Source organism: Castanea sativa, chromosome 12, assembly GCF_040712315.1.
Source record: "Castanea sativa cultivar Marrone di Chiusa Pesio chromosome 12, ASM4071231v1".
In the NCBI taxonomy this organism is placed as follows: domain Eukaryota; kingdom Viridiplantae; phylum Streptophyta; class Magnoliopsida; order Fagales; family Fagaceae; genus Castanea; species Castanea sativa.
In genome coordinates this window covers 40,406,312-40,426,763 of record NC_134024.1, presented here as the reverse complement: position 1 = coordinate 40,426,763, position 20,452 = coordinate 40,406,312, and the positions used below count along the sequence as shown (strand labels likewise).

Here is a 20,452-nt window from a genome sequence, read left to right as displayed (position 1 = left end):
TTAGTTGTCTCCAATGTCTTTTTAGTGAACGTGTTGAATTGCAAAAAATGTCAAGTAGCGTACATGGTCTAAAAGTAGAAAAATCAAGACCCTGTTTCAATTTGCATGTTAGCATGTTACTAATAATTTTTTGTTTAGTAAATTCTTTCACCTTGCCCTTGCTTCAATGCAGTGGAGGTAGCAGAATCAAAATCTGAGTTTTCCTTCCTTAGTTTTTCCCCCTTTAAACAGTAAGAACTATCATATCTCCCACGAGTATAAACAGTCAATTTCAAAAGTAATCAATTGATTGACCGTATACACCATCTAACTCACCACCATACATCCAAGTATTCCTTATACCAAAAACTTTTAAACATTGGAAAATTCCAGCAAACAAAGTAGCCACATTAACAATGATGTGCTGCCACAGATAAGCATAATGAAATCATGACGAGCATGTCCAAAGTGCTTGGAAGCATCTTCACTATCATCATAATACATTTTCCTCAAGTTCCAACCCAGCTTGATTTGTCGAGCAGCAAAGGGCAAGTCTTGGTTGTTAACAATATCATTGGCAAGACTAAGGGTTCCTCTATGACTTGAACCATATGATGCTTCCTTGAGGAACCACTTTATGATGGACAATCCCATTCTAAATCAATATCGAGTCCAGAGCGAAGGAGGAAACCTTCTAAACCAGGATGATGATATCTCTCACAGAAAACCTTGCTCATTATAAGGAGATTAAGAGGAGAAAGGAACATGCTGCTATCCTTTCATTTAGTGTCATTTCTGCAATCTTCAGCCAGAGGTAAGTACTTTGGTGCAAGTGTAAGAGCTAAAGGAAAATGGTTAAAATCAGCATTTATATCTTTCTTGACTTCAACTTGGTTTCCAAAATCAAGGTCATTATAGCTGGCTGAATGGGACCATGGTAATGAAATAAAATTTGGGGAATATGTGGACAGGAAAGAAAATTCACTCAAGTCTTTTGCACCAATCCTGCCATCCAGAGTGTGCTGATAATAATCATCCCAGGAACTTAATGAAGGTGAATACACACTCAGCTCTATATTTTGACAAGTAATAGACAAGGTTCTTTCCTCTGTATTCCTGTCAAAGCCCAACCCAGAAGAAGAGGATGTGACTCACTTTCAATCAAATATTGTTTTGGATGCAAGTCATCCAGTTCTTTGAGATGATTATATTCAAGAGATCCCATATCTTTTAGATTGAAAACATATGTGGAATCACACTGAGTACATAGAGTAGGACTTCTTCCTCCTCCTTCAAATCTGGGTTTCATCATTTCATACTTGAGACATGCTATACTAGCATTGCTTGGGGGAGTGTAAAATTTTGAGAAAGCTACCTATGGAAATCTATTCAACCAACAAGATAAAGGACCATCATCCAAGTGTGAACCATAATCAAGTTCCATATAGTTCCTTGCAGGCATATGAACTAATTTTTTGAGCTGACTATGCAAGTCCAAAAAGCAAGAAACTGAGATTTGGTATCAATATGTACTTCCCTTAAACCCTGGCAGAGACATGTAATTTCAGCTTAATCACCAACACCAACAGAATAAGTCACATCCCTATGGAAAGCAAAAGGAGCCTACACTGTTTTTGTTGGTCTCGGGGAACAGGAGACTGAGAAGCAAAGAAACAAAGTCATACCTGAGAAAATTTCTAAAAGTCCATGATATGAGGCTAAAAAAAAAAAGAAAAAAAAAGAGAACTTGTTAATGTTATGTGTCTAATCCCTTTGAGCAGAGTTCTTCAATATGAGGATACGAGGTCTCCAAAACCCATTCGCATAGTACAGAGAAAGCACACAGATAATCATGTCCAGACCAGTGCATTGCTTTTAAATATTTTGAGTATGGCTAATTCATATCCATAGAACTTGTCTTAAAAAAAATTTATACCAGCCTTTAGGACCAGAAGAAAAAAATATATGAATAGACCCAAATTGTAGTTGAGATGCATTTCTGAACACTTACCATCACTAATTTTGAATTTTTGACTGGTTTTCTTGTTTATGCAATGTGTAGAATTTGTATTTGCAGTCTACATTTTCCTTTAATTTCTTAAAAATGCAAATTTGGAAGTTTTGGGGTCATCGGCTGCATTTACATTAAAATGGAATGATTAAAATTTTCAAATACAAGTGGCAATTACTTATGATTGTTCCCACTAGAAATACAACATAATTATGATAATAGAGCATGCATATATTTAAACATTTAGCACAAAAAGAAACAATATTTTTCCTTTATGAAAAGGAAAATAAGAAGTTAAACTGACAACCCAAAGAATATGCAGCTCCAGAAGAGCAAAGCAATGTATGGGCAGCAATAGAAACTTACATCTTGGACTCTGTCTTCCTTCTAAAGCTGTGGAAGAAGCATTTATTCTGCAACTTAAGGGAATATTGACATGAAGATCTGTAAGCTTTACTCTTTTCCTGCAGCTGGTATCTATATGGAAATGAAAAATGAAACAAATTAGTAGGAAATGGCAATTTAATTTAAATGATTTTGTTCTGTAGCAGTATGCCATAGTAAATTGTACAAGGGATGACTATAATGACAATTTAGTAAGTGCACTTGAAAAATTTAGGGAAATAGACCCAACCATTTGCCTAACAACAACCGCTACTATAGTTTTTATTCTATAGGAGTACTATATTTTATTCAAACAAATAAAATGTACAAGGGATGACTATAACACATCCATAAAAATTCATACAAGCAATAAAATCCAAAAAAGAAAAAGAAAAAGAAAAGGAATCATGATATATATGCCAAAGAGCCCATGTCAAATCTGTTAAGTAGCAAGAGAATGCGTTTCAATGACACCCTTTTCATAACTGTTCTTTGTGATAGACTGTGACTGATTGCTTTTTACAGTCCTATGAACTCACCACTTTTTCTTCTCTACTCACAGCTTGCCACATCAGAGTTGTGACAAAGTTGTGGCACAAAAATGTGTGGTGCTAGATTTTTTCAGGCATAAAAGTCAAGCCTTGGTTTATCGCACATGCCTTCCACCAAAACCGATAGGTCACGGTTTCAAGTAACATTGGATTATGAAGCAGAACACGATACTGAGAATAAGGTTAATTAAAGTGGTGGCGAATACTTTACTTAAGAATGTTGAAGCCTAAAAACTCTATCACCTTTTGGAATACTAAAATCACAAATTAGTCTAACCCAAGCCTACAAAAAGAGCATTCCTAGATGCCTTTCTAATTCTATCTGTGTCAAATAGCCCCCAACAAGTATCATAGTGCATGGGCAGCAACAGATATGTATCACAAGGAATCAATTATCAAGAAACAAGTGGTCAACAATGAAGGAAGCAGCATTCACCTCCTACACAGCATTAGCATAATTTTTGCTAGGGATTCAGAATACCAAGAGATATCCCTAAAATTGGTCTCAGGACAGTACAATCTCACCTTTTTTTTTTCCCTTCAGTTTATAAGTCAGTATAACTGCATTTATATCCGCCATTTTTAAAGATGTTAGAAATGATAAGCCAGTGCATTCTGGAGAACAGAAGAGGATCTTTCACACAATATTAAAAAGTTATAATAAAATCACAAAAAGGAAAAACTAGATTGCACGTGCAAATTAGAGTGAACAAACTCCATTTATTTACAAGGAAGATTACCATAACATTATTCCAAAATTGGGAGCAATAATTTGTCATCATGATTTTCTTCCCTTTTTATTGATAGAATAAACAATTAAGAATCAGAAACATACCATTAAAAGAAAGAAAGAACAAAAAAAAGGCCACTTTATAGCACACATCTGATTTCTTTGATGCTCCACCAAGAGGTAACAGGAGTGAGGTAAAGTTACTAGGTGTAAGATTTTCAGCAAGCAATGAGGAACCAAAGTCCTTACAGCTAAATTTGACACTGCTGGTGTTTTCTGCATAGTACAGAGAAAGCATGTAAATAATCATGTCCAGGAAAGTGCATTTCCTTTAAATATTTTGAGTATGGCTGATTCATATCCATAGAACTTTTCTAGAAAAAAAAATTAAAAAAAAAAAAACAAAAAAAACCGAATAAACCCAAATTGCAGTTGAGATGCATTTCTGAACATTTACCTCCAGAACAGTCATTTGCCTAATAATAATGACTACTAGGATTTTATTTATTTATTATTTTATAAGAGTAATATATTTTATTCAAACAAATAAATTGTACAAGGGATGACTATAACACATCCATAAAAAAAATTCATACAAGCAATAAAATCAAAAAAAGAAAAAGAAATCACGATGTATATGCCAAAATGCCCATGTCAAATCTGTTAAGTATGCATCAGTATTTCAAGGTGAAAAGAGTAATTCTAGTTTAAATTAGCATTCTAACTAAGGTATGAATAACAACAACTATTATTTTGGTGAGTCATATTGGCTATGCATCAGTTTCACATGCCAGCAAGAACATGAAATGGCCTAGTTAGTACTTAGTAGTTAGTGTCTTAGTGATAGGCATTTGTCTTTGTTTCTTAACGTACCAACATTCTAGTTTCCTAATTTTTCTCTACGAAATTTCTAATCCCTAAATATATAAAAACCCATTTTCCGATTCCAAAGATTAAAACGTGTCAAAAGTTTTTCGTAAAAAAGAAAAAAAACAAAAGGATTAGAACCTGTTAATTAATCTACTACAATTGATAATACGATTGCCATTATTATTAGTACCTTTTCTTATTGGAACAAATTTGAAGCAAAAGGAACATAAATGAAAAACCAGTTTGAGTTAGTTGAAACAAACAGAAAAATGAATGAAATAGGAGAAAAACCTATGGTTGGTTAGGAAGTTGGATTTGGAATGCGGAAATCGGAGCTCCGAACTCCACGGTGCCGTTGTTTATGGTAGAGTTGCTCCGATGATCGGTGATGGATCTTTATGGGTAGTTTTGGAAATTCGTCGTTTCATTGATACGTAAATAAAGACGCCCTTTATATATATAGATGGGTTTGGGGTTTTTCTTTCCGAGAAATTGAAGATTTTTTTTTGGTCTGGAAATTTGGTATGAGGGGGAAATTTTGGGCGCCAAAATGGCACTGGCTGAGAGGATGTACTAGTCTCTCTCTCTAAAATGGCACGTGATTGAGATAATATCATGAGTTTACATCTGATACATTTATTTGAAAGGAGATCCTCCAACCAAACCGAAACTCCTTCATGGGTCTCAAAAAACAAGGCTAATTGATTAGCTATGTAATTTGAAGCAATACAACCAACTTAAAAACAACAATTATGAAAACGAAAAAGTTTGGTCCTAAACATGTTTACCTACCATGTGACAATTGAAAAAATCATTTATATATAGTTTCAATCATATAATTTTTTTAATGGGTAATGTGACTTATTTAAAACTTTAAATGAGACGCATGAAAGCTAGTTTTTTAAGAGTCTTGAAGAGGGTATTGGAAGAAGGCATCAGTCTAATAGTTCCACTCATATCAAGTTCTTCTATGTTGGGTTACACACGTGAGTGAAGTCTCACATTGAATAATAATGAGAAAAATTGAGCACATAGTCATTAAGTTTAGGCCTTTTGGGTTAAAGTGTGTCTCTATATATTATATTAATTATTCAAAAAAGCTCTCCAAGATGTTTATCTCCCAAACACTCTATATATACTTTTCAACTGTCCCAATGTTCTCTAGTAGTTTTGAGCATCCCAAAAGATTGAGATTTTTAAGTGATTTTATATTAAGTGTGCATTTTGCAATCGCTTATTTGGCTTGTTGTTGAATGCTTTTTGCTGAAAATATGTCAAAGTATATTTATACTTAGAAAAAAAATAATAATAATCAGGGCTTAAAAATTATACATAAAAGTTAAAAGTTGAACAAAAAAGTTGAAGCCAAACAGACACTAAAAAAAGTCATAGGAAGAGATATGAGATTTTCACAATCTCTTAAGCTCAATGAAACAAGGCAAGCCAAGCATGCAATTGATGTGAGCATTTTTGTAATAGTAGTGTCATCCAATAAAAGCTTTGATACACGTTCCGTGTTTTCCTTACAACTCTGAATTTTTTTTTTTTTTAAACTTTCAAGCAAGTAGAAAAATTATGAATTTCAAGAGAAACATTTCAAACTTGCTTGGAAGAGTTATAAGGTTTTTCTAGCCTTTTAAACTAAGAAATTTAAGATTTTTATGAACTCTATCCGATTGATGGGTGCACCTAGATAAATTTATACATTCTCCAAAAACAAATTTCTCAAGAACTAGGATTCCAGTGAAGTTTGGGAGTTTCAATAAGTTTTTGAGACTTGCTTAATCGAATGGATTTTAGCCTATCAAATGACTGTTAAAAGCAACCAAAAAAAAAAAAATCAATTAGCTACTACAAAACCTCGTAGTTTAAGGAAACTTAAGAATAAAGTTGTATAAGGCTACCTAAACTACTTTGGTTGGAAACTTGATGGAAAAGATTTTGAAAAGTATCCACTCCAATTGAGAAATCTTACGATATTTGGAATATGTTTGGGGATCATGCAAAAGGTGAATTTTATCAATTTTGAGCAATTTAAGATGATGCATATTTCCAAAGGATTTAGGATTCCAATAAGACTGTTTTGGTTCAAGCAACTTTAAGACTATCCTTGAATTGCTTGTGTTCATAATCATGAACAAAAGGGATTGGCAGGTTGCAAAGTGTAGGATTACCAAAATCATTCCAAGTCTATTGAATAATATAAAAGGGCATGTGCTCAAGTTTTCAAAAAAACATCTTACCATATTTTTTTGTAAGAATTTTGTTAATGTCCTCAAACAACAGTAAACTATGCTTTCTAGGTTCTTATAGCGCACTCTTGATATATTATGTTCTTGCTCATTTTTTGTAGCAAATCATGCATCCACAAACTATTGTCACTAACTTCTATGAGAGTTTTATCAATAAGAACCCTGAATAATAAAGACCAAGATAATCTAGTATTTCTACATGATTTTAATGAATATTTTCATTGATCCCGATAATCATGATCATGTTAGAGCCAAGCATTCAGTTGTTAATATTAGCATAGTGTTTCCAGTAAAGTCAACAACTCAATTATTTAAACAAAGTTGGGGTACAAAGTGTGTAAAGTGTAAACAACGACAGAAAGTTATTTAACTACATAAGAATCTTAAAAGAAGAAAAGAGAAAAAAGAAAAAAAGAGGAAGACAACCTTGAGGGACTAAAATGACAGCTGGGAGCAAAGTTCTAAAGGATACATGGGACTAACTGCTAGGTGCTACATGGGACTAGCTCTCTCCAAACAGCTTGATTTTTTTTTTTTTTTTTAATTTTAATACCAATTTGAACATGACAACTAATTTTCATTGTGCAATATAGTTTATGTAAGTCGGATTTTTTCTCCATCAAAAGCACTCAATTCATATGATTAAACTTTTTTTTTTTGGGTATATTGATAAAAAGGAACAAGAAACAACACTAGAATAAAAGAGTACAAGATTAGGAGTCCACTGTCTGCTATCCAAGCTAATGTTCATAAAGAAGTTAGGACTTAGGAGCAATGGTTGCTAGAGATTGAGGCTCTGCCAGAAGAGATCTGTCTACCTATCTGAATCCAAACATTTATAAATTGCTGAATGTCCTTCATCAGCTCTACATGTCTTTGTTACTTCTAAGAATCCTACACAGGTTTGGACTTATTTTTCTGCTGTTGAGGGTTTCCTTTATTCTGAACTGTTAGCTACCTTGCACACAGAAATCAAACTTTTACTATACATTACCACATTAGTGGTAGGGAAAGGATCTCCCTTCATTGTTGCCATGTTCCTACAAGTCCAAATAGACCATAAAATAGAGACTTGCATCAGTGAGAAGTACATTTAGGTTTTATAAATTGCCACAGATACCCTTCCGCCAGCTCTTGATTCATGCCTGAATCGAGTAAGGCTGAATGAAATCAATTCTAACGGACAGATCTAATCAAACTAGATTTCTAGATGCCAAGAAGAAACAAGAAAGCCAATTTAATAGTTCCAAACAAGTAAAACCCCATTTTCATACTTTAAATTAAAGCAAATCAAATTATATGTAAACGAGACAAGAAGGAAAAATATAAGAACTAGAATTATAGTTTATTCATTTTAAATTACCTGTCAATCTGTCATGCCTTAACTAATCAGCTTGCGCTTATGGACTTCTAAAATGAGGACAAACCAGAAGCACAATTTTAAATGGAAACATAGGAAAAGACATTAAATTTTTTTGCCATTCTTTTTTTGGTACATTGAAACAAAGGAACCAAAACAGCGGAAGAAGAAAAGATTACAAGATTAGGAGTTATGTCTATTATCCAAGCTAATGTTCATAAAGACTTAGGGGCAATGGTTACTAGAGATCAAGGCTTTGCCAAAAAGTGCGTCTACCTGTCAATCCCAAAAAATTGTAAACTGCTGAATGTCCTTCACCATCGTCTCTCTATTAGGTAACTCTGCCACCTCTTTGTTGCTTCTAAGAATACTGACAGAGAGAAACCCCAAAGCTAGAATCTTCAACAATCCTTCATAGAAAGCCAATAAAGTTGTTGTCAAAGAATCTTTGAACACTCGGATTTGTGTTAAAAACACAAGAGCTATTTAGACCCCAAATTAATAAATTATGGCTCGATTGATTTTATTCTAACTTAAACTAAGTGCGGAATAGAGTAAATGCGAGCGAACAAACAAAACAACTACTCTAAGCCATATTCAACAAATCATAACAGTAAAATGAAAGCTAAAAGAGTAGGGAAGAGAGATGCAAACACAAGATAACACGTCGATATGTTATCGAAGAGGAAACCGAAGAACTCGACAAAAAACCTCTCTGCCGCCTTCCAAGCGGTAAATCAATCCACTAGACAATAAGTTGGAATACACGAATAGCATGAAACCCTCCAAGCCTAGTCTACCCAGTGTACCTAAGCTCTCCAAGCTCCTACTCCAACAAGGCTTCTCAGAACCATGTCTTGTCTAGCTTTCCGGATCTCGCAATGCGCCCGACTGCATCCACCAAAGTTGGCTTCTTCCAATACTTCCTAGCAGCACCAAAACCTCACTAGACACTCAGTATGGGTGTGGTAAGTATTTGGGCTATCAACCTCTCAAGAATTTGGAAATGGAGAGGTAGGAGTAGAGGAAAACCACAATGGATGGTGTAGAGAATTGTGGGTATAACAATCTCACACTCTCAAGGGTTTGAGGCTAGGATTTTCTCTCTGAAAAGCTCTCTACGCAATATGTGGTTAATGATGATATATATAGTGTGTATGAGGATGTAGTGGAGCAGATAGAATAAAATAGCAAAACAGACTATTTCGCAAGTATCTCGCGGGAAGGCCTTACCCGCGAGACACTCGCGAAAACCGGCTGTCACCATCTGTCATGACCCTTCGCATTTCAGTCATGTGCTGGGCACATGCATCACTTCGTGGGATGGCTAGTCGCGAGTTACCCGCGAAAACCCCTTTTGTCTTCAATAGATGCCTTGAGTCTTCACACACTCTCTCTCACACACAACCCTTACAAATAAATCCCACAAAAAATACTGGGTACAAAAGATTGAGCAAAATTACAATAAAATTTGGCACGAAATTAAAGTCAACACAAAATAGTTGTAAATTACAACTTTATAATCTTTAACAGCCCAGTTGAAACAACCAACCACGGACATGGACCTCTATTTTTACAAAAAGAAACTGGATCCCATACCTAGAGCATCAAAGAGATCAAAGACTAGCAAATATAGTTAACTTCTTATTGAAATCACAATTGATCAAACTTGTTTAAAATTGGGTCAAAAGAATGTCAAGTGAGGGTTTGCCTGTAAGAATTTTGCTCGAGTGAGTCTTCTCAAGCTTGATTTCTCTAATGTTACTTCTTGACCTAATACTAAGCAAACTATTTAAAGAGAGACTTATTTGATTGAGCCTATACAAAAAACCCTTCCCTATGCTTTTACAACCTTGATCCTAATTTAGAGTGGGAACGAGGTGTGTGTACTTGAAGTCCTTTCACAAATGGACTAGGCCGGGTATATTGCACCAAGCAAGCCCATAAAGACCACACAAACGATCTTTAAAAAAACCCAACAAATGAGTATTATTTCCAATTGTGCTAAACAACGATAAGGTGCGAGGTTCCTATGGAGGATAAAAGACGTGTGGCGTTGACACATGAAGGCCCATGGATGATGCACCAGTGAAGGAAAAAGCTCATTAGGTAAGGGGAGCGAGTAGGACTTTTTCATGACCCATGGAGAGGTCTTGAAGCCTACAGAGAGGTAGAGACTCACACACGAGGGGGGGATTGTTGGGTATACAAGTGTGAGTAAAGTCCCACATTGAATAATGATGAGAAGAATGAGTGCTTAATATAATATAATAAGCACATACTCATTTGGGCTTAGGCCTTTTGGGTTAAAGTGTGTCTTATATATTATATTAATTATTCAAGTAGTCTCCCTAAGATGTTTATCTCTCCAAAATAAACTTATTGTAATTATGTTTGGTATTATTCTTTTAAAAAAAAACATCTATCATCTCTTTTCTTCTCCTACTTTGCAGCACTTCAGATTTCTTTTTAATCTTCTTATTATAACAATTTTAACCTTATCATCATATTCTCTACTTTAAATTCTATAATTTTATTTTAACCCATTTAATAAGGTATTCCTTAATAAATTAAAGATGAAACCATGGAATCTTACTCTGTTTATAGTATCATAAATTACCTATCATTATATGGGTAATTTATGATGTGGGCGGGTTTAACACAACATATGTTATAGTCAAAACATTGTATTGTTGATAATGTAATTCATGGTATATATAGGAGCTATTCGAAACATTAATAAAAAAAAGAAAGAGTCAAATTACATTACCTATCTTCTCGTTGATAGCAAATATATAATAGAGCTATTATTGGATTTTGATATCGTTGACATAATATTATTTGATACCAAATACTTTCTCGGAATGAGGAGTGGGTCACGAGCAGAGCTCATGCCTCCTACTAGCTAGCTATCCTTTATATTATAATTATTGTTTTTTATTTTTATTTTTATTTTTTATTAAGGAACTGGTGACCTATTTTTTTATCTGACTATTTCACTTCATTCTCATGAGATATTCCTAAAACCCTATGGAAAAATAGTATAATGAATTGAACCTATAGCCTTCAAGTTTAGAACAATTAACTCACCACTTGAATATTGACACAAGGGTTTACGATTAATATAGTTTTTCGTAATGATTTCAGTCTTTAAGGATAATTTTCAAATATATTTCAATTGGAATAATATAAAATATACTTAATACTAACCTCATCACACATGTTACATGCATTCTCAAGGGGGTTTTTTTTTGGTATTTTAATTTAAATTTCACAAATTTTCATTTATCACAACTATGAGGTTTATACATTCGGCAATTATCAAAAGATCTGGGAGTGTAGTGAGACTTCGTGCCCAAAAAAGAAGAAGGAAAAAAGAAAAGAAAAGAACTTTTTTTTTTTTTTAGGTAAAGAGGATATTGCATTAACAACTAAAAGCCCTCTGCAACAGAGGAAACAAAACGATCATACAAAGTTCCAGCAGAATCTAAGCTAAGCAAAAAAACAACATCAGATGGGGGTTCCATAAAAATAGTAAAATCTTGAGCCATAATCGCTCCCCTACGCGCTAGAGCATTAGCACACGTATTTGCCTCCCTATAGCAATGTTGGATTCGCACCAAAGGAATTTGTTTAAGCTCTTCTCTGCAATTAGCTACCAACACATCAATGCCATTAGTTTTCTCCAAGTCTTTCTTCAGAAAATCATCAACCAGCTTTGCATCAAACTCAAAAACCATCGCTGGGATTTTAAGGGAGATACATAGGCAAATTCCATCTCTTAAAGCCCATAATTTAGCTGCAACACTAGTGGCACAACCTATAGCTCTTGCATATCCTTTATCTTCATTTCTAAGCAAACCACCTCCTCCAGCCAGGCTGGGATTGCCTATGGATGAACCATCAGAATTTAACTTAAACCAATTGAGGGGTGGAGGCAGCCACCTAACTTGAATCTTTGTTTTTGTTTGATTATACTTCTCAGTGATGCCTAGGTAGGCCATCTCAGTAGCTTTGGCTAAGGTCTCAACCTTTAAGTCTTTGCAAATGTTTGGTTTCCCAAAAACAACACTGTTCCGATGCAACCATAAACACCAGACAGCTACGGGGAAAACAATGGCCCAATCTATCTCAGAAACACCACACTGCTCCTTAGACTTACAGTTTATCCTCAACTAGTCCAGAAAATGGGTGCCATAAAAACTAGAACTAGAAAACGGGGGAGAGAAATAATTCTAGAAAATTTGTACCTTTGAGCAGTCCCTAAGAGCATGGCTGACCGTCTCAAGGGCTAAATTACATAAGGGGCACAACAGAGAGATATTTATACCTCTTTCGGCGAGGAGGCCACACATTGGAATACTTTTATGACAACATTGCCAAAGGAAGCACTTGATTTTAGGAATACTTGGAATTTTCCACACCCACACTCGATTGAATGGACGATCCATTGGATAATTATCACAGGCATTGGCTAACCGATATGCATCCTTAATTTGGAATTCGCCGCTGGGAGATAAGCTCCATGATAAACTATCCTCTCTTGACTTAGAATAGGGAATAGGAGTGGCTTTCATTTCCATAAGAATATCCTTAGGGAAGGAGACGGAGATCCCATCCAAATTCCATCCATGGAAGCTAGCTATATCCTTCAATCTGAATTCTTCCTCTCCTTTATTAAGCGGGCCATGGATGCGGCTTCTAAGGGTACCCATGCTCAGCCATTTGTCAAACCAAAGCGATAGTTCACTGTCTTTCCCAGCTACCCACTTAGCACCCTTACTAACAATGATTTCTCCCTTTTTGATACCAGATCAGGTGGAAGAGCAGGAAGTGGGTTTGAGAAGATTGGTGGTTCTTCTCCTCAATCCTCAATATTTATGGGATAGGACACGAACCCATAAAGAAGATTTTTTTAGTTTTGAACCTCCAATATAGCTTAGCCAACAATGCATCATTCTTTGGTTTAGCTGCTTGAATACTTAGGCCTCCAGCCTCCTTCTCTCTCGTGACTTTCTACCATCTTATAAGGTGAAGCTTTTTCTTCCTATCCGATGAGCCTCACAAAAAGTTTCTATTCAATCTGTCCACACCTTCAAGAATTTTAGGAGGAAAGGCCACACATTGCATCGTGTAATTAGGAATGGTAGAGGTCACTGTTTGGGTCAAAACAACTCTGCCCGCAAAAGATAGCAAGTTTGCCTTCTAAACAGCTAGTTTGCTCTAAATGCGATCAATTAGAAAACTAAAATCTTGAGGGGTACCCTTGTGTTCAATGGGAAAACCCAAGTACTTTCCGAGGGAGGGGGTGGACTGGAAACCCAACACCTCACAAAGCTCTTCCCTCATGTTCTGATCTACATTTAGAGAAAAATAGACCCGAGATTTCTCCTCGCTAACTTTTTGCCCTGATAAGGTACAAAAGGAGTGAAGAACCTCTCTTATTGCAACACAATTTTTCCGGTCAGCCTTAGCAAAGAGCATAAAGTCGTCCGCAAAAAATAAGTGCGAAAAGGCGGGGCCTCCCTGAGATGATTTAACCGGGTTCCAAAGCTTCTCATGGCATTTATCCTCAATAAGAGCTCCCAAAACCTCCATGCAAAGGATGAAAATATAAGGCGAGTCGGTCATAAGAGTGTCTCTAATGAAGCTCCACTCAAGTCGGTCGTAAGCCTTTTCAAGGTCCAACTTGATTGCCATTACCCCCCCCCCCCCCTCTTCCTTTCTTCTTGGCCATAGAATGAATAATTTCCTGAACAATGATTGCAACATACCCATACTTAATAATGACTTCAATATTATTTAGGTGTTCATTTTCTTGTGTTAGGACTCATCTCACTTCTTACTATTTTCATGATTGTCAAAAGCAGAAAATTCATCAGATAAATGTATAAACATTAAATTGGGATGAATGAAAAATTGTGAATTTCAAAAATAAAAAATAGAGGCATGGCAATGAGTTTAGTATGAGTACACTGAAAGTTCTTATAACAAGCCTTAGCATGGGCACCAGTGCACCGCCCATTATATTGTTCGAACTGCAAGTGTGTTGTAGGATTTCTGATTGGGACACTGTTTTATTTGATCTATTATGTTGTTCGAACCACAAATGTAATTGACGCAATTACTAGTTTTTTAAGCATATGGAATTGGGCAATTGAATTTTTAGGCAAACCAAATTTCTATTATGTGCTTTTAGCCTTTAGGATCGGTCTCCCTTACCAAATTTCAGAGGCCTCTCCCACTTTTTTATGCAAAAATTCCAAAAAAAAAAAACACCGCATTTTCATTTCCATTAACAAACCCATCATCTCCGCCACCTTCTATCATGTCAGTGGACTCTTTGTTCTTGCCACCCTCTTTCTTTAGGCTTGGTCTACTTGGAGTTGGAATTTTCTTATCTTGACCATTGTCTAGCCCAAACTTGAGTAGGTCCTCACGAGTTTTCAAACGTGTTATCATTGGGTTTATGAGCTACTTACCTCGTAGGGACTAAATACCCACAACCCATGTCACTTTCTTGCTTTACAAACTCCCTCCACACAATTCTCACAAGCCTTAACGATAGCTTTCTTGGTTGTTGAGGCTACCGGATTCACCATTAGATTTCCCAGTTTCCACACTCAAGTATTAGGGTTTGTTGATAGTTAGGGAATCATAATAATGTTACTTTTAAATTTATAGTATATTATTATTATTAGGGTCGTAGTCTAAGTCCATATAAACCATGCAATTGTCTTCTGTATTTATTTATTTTGTGCTATTGACTTTGTTTTTAGCGGCTTAATTTTATTGGTACTGCAAAGGGCAAACCAGAAAAACCAAGGTGTCAATTCATTTTTGTTATAGAGCTGCCGGTGAGCCCATTTCTAATCGAATTTGGACACATGGTGAATCAACACAAGATCCCAAACATGAACAAACCATAGACTGTGAGAAGCTTGTTGCATACATCTTAAAACAATATAATTTTTCAAGGTAGAGGTCTAGAGAGAGCAGCTTCTTATGCAATATCATCCTTGTGCACTAAATCAACTCAAACCCTGTGTTGCTATTGTGAAGATTAGTTAACCCTTCTAAACTGCAAACATTTTGTAGGAGTATAAAATTGAAGTTTTAAACAGTTTTATTCTGACATTAGTTGGTTGCTTAAACTTCACATAACAAAAACCATGTGTACTATCGCTATACTCTCAGATCTCCAACAAATAAATGCCAAACTGGCTGCTGTCAGAGAAGCTCTATAACCAAGCTAGAAGCCGGGGATTTGATAGAGTAGTAATCCTAGCAAACAAGAAGCATGCCAAAGCAATAGTAGACTAGACTACAAACAACCCCATGGACTGGCTTAGCACTAATAATAGCAGACATGGACTACAAGAGAGTAGAGGGCTTCCTTTTTTGTAACTATATGACTAAACATGCATCAGGAACTTTTGTAAACCATTGTGAGCATGTTTTATAACTTTTTTTTTTATCTTTTCTTGGTAGTTCAAAGAAAAAAAAAAGTGAGCTAGAGTCCACCTGCCCCCTAAGTTAAGATTCTAAACGTTACTTCAAAAGCTTCACCACCCTCTTTGATATCCTCTTCAAACCTAGTCTTGTCCATCTCACAGTTCAGATTTTATTTAACAGTGTACAAACTGCCACGTCACTGCAATTTAAGGGGTGGGACTCTTTGAGATTGTGTGGCAAGTGTAGCTTCTTGTGCCAGGGTGTGGCTCAAGAAACAACTTTTGAGAGATGACAAGAGAGATTGAACTTGCCCCCAACATATGACAATAGACAAGGCAGTGTCAAATTCACAAGTAATCTCTTACTAGACCCGTATACTTAAAATCTTTAAAACATTGGAAAATTCCAGTAAACAAAGTAGCTACATTAACAATAATGTGCAGCTACAACTAAGTATATTGAAAGCATGAAGAGCATGTCCAAAATGCTTGGAAGTATCTTTACTATCATCATAATAAATTTGTCCTCAAGTTCCATCCCAGCTTGATTTATCAAGCAGCAAAGGGCATGACCTGTCTTTTTCTAGCGGCATTTGGAAATAAAATTATGACAAGTCTTGGATGTTAACAATATCATTGACATGACTCAGGGTTCCTCTATAGCTTGAACCATCTAGGAAACTTTCACTCTTGTCTTTGAGTAAAAAGCATGAATATGTTCCTTCATTTCTGGGAGATTGAAAAGCATAATTGACAGGTGGATGATGCCTCCTTGAGGAACCACTCAATGACAGGCAATCCCATTCTAAATCAAAATCAAGTCCAGAGGAAAGGAGGACACCTTCAAAACCAGTATGATGATATCTCTCACCAAAAACCTTGCTCATTATATTGAGATTATGAGGAGAAAAGAAGATGCTGCTATCTTTGCATTTAGTGTCATTCTTTCCTTTCCTTTCCTTCCATGATATTAGCTAACAAATAAAGCATACATAACCCCAGTATTCAACACATTGCTATATTTCTCAATATTTTCATGTATGCAGGCAGCATATACCTGCTGAGGTTGTATAAGCTTCCGGTGAATTTCCCTCTGCCAACCAATAAAAAAGTCAAAATATCATTTCAAAGTTCCGGATTCCAAATCCACGGGATATATTGCAAACTGAGCAAGTTCATTAGTGGTTCTAATTTGGCATCGTCATTTACAAAATGAGAACATTAATGAGGATATTATGACAATGTACAAAAAATCATGATTAAAGATACTACGAATCATGTAACATTAGATTATGAAGCAGAACACTATAAAGCGGTGGTGAATATTTTACTTAAGAATGTTGAAGCCTAATAGTGTTCTCTCACCTTTTAAAATACTAAAATCACAAATTCGTCTAACCCAAGCCTACTAAAATAGCATTCCTAGATGGCTTTCTAATTCTATCCATGTCAAATAGCCCCCCATAATTGTCATAGTGCATGGGCAGCAACAGATATGAATCACCAGGAATCAACTACCAAGAAGCAAGTGGTCAACAATGAAGGAAGCAGCATTCAACTCCTACAAAGCATTAGCATTATTTTAATATTTTTGCTAGGATTTCAGAATACCAAGTGATTTCCCTAAAAGTGGTCTCAGGACAGTACAATATAACCTTTTTTTTTTTTTTTTTTCAGTTTATAAGTCAGTATAACTGCATTTATATCTGCCATTTTTAAAGATGTTAGAAACGATAAGCCAGTGCATTTTGGACATCAGAAGAGGAGCTATTTCACACAACACTAAGAGGTTATAATAAAATCACAACAAGGGTGTAAAGTTTAGATTTCACGTTCAAATAAGAGAGAACAATCTCCATTTATTTCAAGGAAGATTACTGTAACATTTATTCAAAAATTAGGAGCAATAATTTGTTGTCATAATTTTCTTCCCTTTTTATTGATAGAATAAACAAGAAAGAAATACCAATCAGAAGCATACCACTTTACAGCACACACCTGATTTCTTTGATTGCCGACCAAGAGGTGACAGGTGTGAGCTAAAGTTATTAGGTGTGACATTTCCAGCAAGCAATGAGGAATTGAAGACCTTACAGCTAAATTTGACACTGTTTGGGATTCCTGCATAGTACAGAGAAAGCAAGTAAATAATCATGTCCAGACAAGTGCCTTTAAGAATGGGATAAAAAATAAATAAAAAAATAAAAAAACGAATAAACCCAAATTGCAGTTGAGATGCATTTCTGAACATTTACCTCCAGAACAGTCACTAATTTTGAACTTCTTTGACTGGTTTTCTTCTTTATGTAATGTATGGGATTGGTATTTGTGGCCTGCATTTTCCTTCAATTTCTTAAAAAATGCAAATTCGGAAGTTTTGGGGTCATCGGCTGCATGTCACATTCAAATGGAATGGTTAATATTTTCAAAACACGAGTTCCAATTACTTTTGATTGGTACCACTAGAAATACAACAGAATTATGAAAATAGAGCCTGTATATATTTAAACATTTAGCACAAAGAGAAACAACATTTTTACTTCAAGAAAAGGAAAACAACAAGTTATACCAAGAACCCAAGGAATATGCAGCTCCAGAAAAGCAAAGCAATGTATGGGCGACGGTAGAAACTTACATCTCGGACTCAGTCTTCCTTCCAATGGAGTAGAAGAAGCATTTCTTCTGCAACTTAAGGGAATATTGACATCAAGATCTGTAAGCTTTACTCTTTTCCTGCAGCTGATATCTACATGGAAATGAAAAATGAAACAAATTAGTAGGAAACAACAATTTAATTTAAATGATTTTGTCGTGAAGCAGTATGCCATAGTGCATAATGGTAAGAGCAGTGGAAAAAAATTAGAGAAATAGGCCCAAGCATTTGCCTAATAACATTCAAACAAATAAATTGTACAAGGAATAACTATAACACATCCATAAAAATTCATACAAGAAATAAAATCCAAAAAAAGAATCATGATGTATATGCCAAAGAGCCCATGTCAAATCTGTTGATTAGCGTAAGAGAATGCATTTCAATAACTAATATGAAAATAATACTATGCATAAGTATTCAAGGCATAAAGAGTAATTCTAAGACTGTGATTGATTACCTATCACTTTCATATGGATCTATCACTTTTTCACTACTCACATCCTGCTACATTAGAAATATGGCAAAGTTCTAACACAAAAGGGTGTGGTACTAGATTTTTTCAGGCATAAAAGTCAAGCCTTGGTGCATACATGCTTTCCACCAAAATCGACAAGTCACAGTTTCAAGTTTAAGAATCTACCTCGGGATACACCTTTTTTATTTATTTATTTAAATTAGTATTCTAGGGCATGAACAACAACAATCTTCATTTTGGTGAGTCATTTAAGCCATGCATCAATATCAATGCAAGCAAGAACATGAAATGGGCCGGTTAGTGATACGCATTTTTGTCTTTGTTTCTTAGTGCACCTCATTCTACACTAGTTTCCTAATTTTTCTCTATGAAATTTCTAAACCCTATTTATATATAAATCCATTTTCCGTGCCAAAAAACTTTCCTAATTGAAACTTAGAACTTGTTAATTAATCTCAACTGGAACAAATTTGAACCAATTACACGAAGAAAAAAAAGAAATAGAAAAATGAATGATTTAGGAGAAGAACCTTTGGTTGATTGGGAAGTTGGACTTGGAATGCGGAAATCGGAGCTCCGAACTCCACGGAGACGACGCGGTTGCTGTGGTAAAGCTGCTCCGATGATTGGTGATGGATCTTTACGAGTAGTTTTGGAAATGCGTCGCTTCATTGTGTTTCAGATATGTAAATGAAAAAAGCCCTAAGACTATATATATAGACGGGTTTGGGGATTTTCTTTGAGGAATTGATGATTTTTGGTTGTACAGTCTGGATGTTTATGAAAGAGTGAATGAGAGCAAGCAAGGAGGAAAGTGATTGGAATTTGAGGGGAAATTTGGGCGCCAAAATGGCACGTGACTAGGAGCATCAAACAACCTCCTAATTTCACACTAAAACCCTAAAAATCCAAACTTTTTATCAACCCATTTCTTAAAAATGTAAAATGCGATAAAAGATACGTTGACTTCTGATGTTTTTACCAGAAGAAATCTTGGCTGAGAATGAAGTCTCTGTCATCGGCATCGGCGCTGGCGTAAAGATTAGTTGTTGTCTATTTGGGATTAAAATCCCTAAAATCTGAGCAGCTAGCACTTGGTCCAGAAAGAAAGGATGAGGCTATGAGGTTTCTGTGGCAAGGAGCAATGACAAGGTCCGACGGCGAGGTCCAGCTCTGTTCCGGTCAGTTTTGGACCTCTCTCTCTGTCTCAGCTGAAACTAAAATGGATCAGAGACTTTAATTTCACGGTTTAATTTATTGGGTTTTGCTTGTTTAGGATGTTGGGTGTTCTTCAGATCTCTCTCTCTTTCTTCGGTTTTGCTTGTTTTGGATGTTGCTCTGTTCCGGTCACTATTCCCTTTAATGTTTTCCTTCTTCTTCTTTTTTCTTTTTCTTTTTTTTTTCCAATTTTTCTTATTTTCTTTTAATTCCGAATTTAAAAAAATTAAAAAAAAAAAAACGAGGTCATTTTAGGAGCTCTAACGGCAGCTACTAACTGAGTTATAACAAAGTTCTGCATTAACAAAAAATGAAAGTTAGAGGACTGAAACGACAAAACTCAAAGTTAGAGGACTGAAATGAAAAAAATATGAAAGTTAGAAGGTCAATTTTGCATTTTTACCTTTTTATTATTAGAATTTTTTTTGTGAAGAGTTTAGAAATTTTATTGTGATAATATCGAGAGTTTACAACTAGGTAATTTAAGTTTTTTTTTTAATTATTTCTTTTTG

The 20,452-nt window shown here is 35.3% G+C and overlaps 1 protein-coding gene and 1 long non-coding RNA gene across 4 annotated transcripts; both read right to left on the bottom strand.

The window, feature by feature from the left end:
• Positions 1-2,259: 2,259 nt before the first annotated feature.
• On the bottom strand, positions 2,260-4,948 carry LOC142619733 (uncharacterized). The gene is made up of 3 exons (XR_012841550.1): positions 4,817-4,948; positions 3,761-3,931; positions 2,260-2,467 (listed from the first exon to the last, which is right to left on the bottom strand). It is a non-coding gene; the product is annotated as an uncharacterized LOC142619733 (long non-coding RNA).
• A 10,992-nt stretch (positions 4,949-15,940) lies between these two features.
• On the bottom strand, positions 15,941-20,077 carry LOC142619732 (uncharacterized). 3 transcript variants are annotated; one of them, XM_075792982.1, is made up of 5 exons: positions 19,253-20,077; positions 18,227-18,337; positions 17,847-17,981; positions 17,573-17,712; positions 15,941-16,684 (listed from the first exon to the last, which is right to left on the bottom strand). In XM_075792982.1, the coding sequence occupies exons 1-5, from the start codon at positions 19,392-19,394 to the stop codon at positions 16,562-16,564; spliced, it is 651 nt and encodes a 216-aa protein (XP_075649097.1). In that variant the 5' UTR covers positions 19,395-20,077; the 3' UTR covers positions 15,941-16,561. The 3 variants fall into 3 exon arrangements, with proteins under 3 accessions (XP_075649097.1, XP_075649098.1, XP_075649099.1); XM_075792983.1 differs by having other exon boundaries at positions 17,590-17,712; XM_075792984.1 differs by having other exon boundaries at positions 19,705-20,077.
• Between the last annotated feature and the right edge of the window lie 375 nt (positions 20,078-20,452).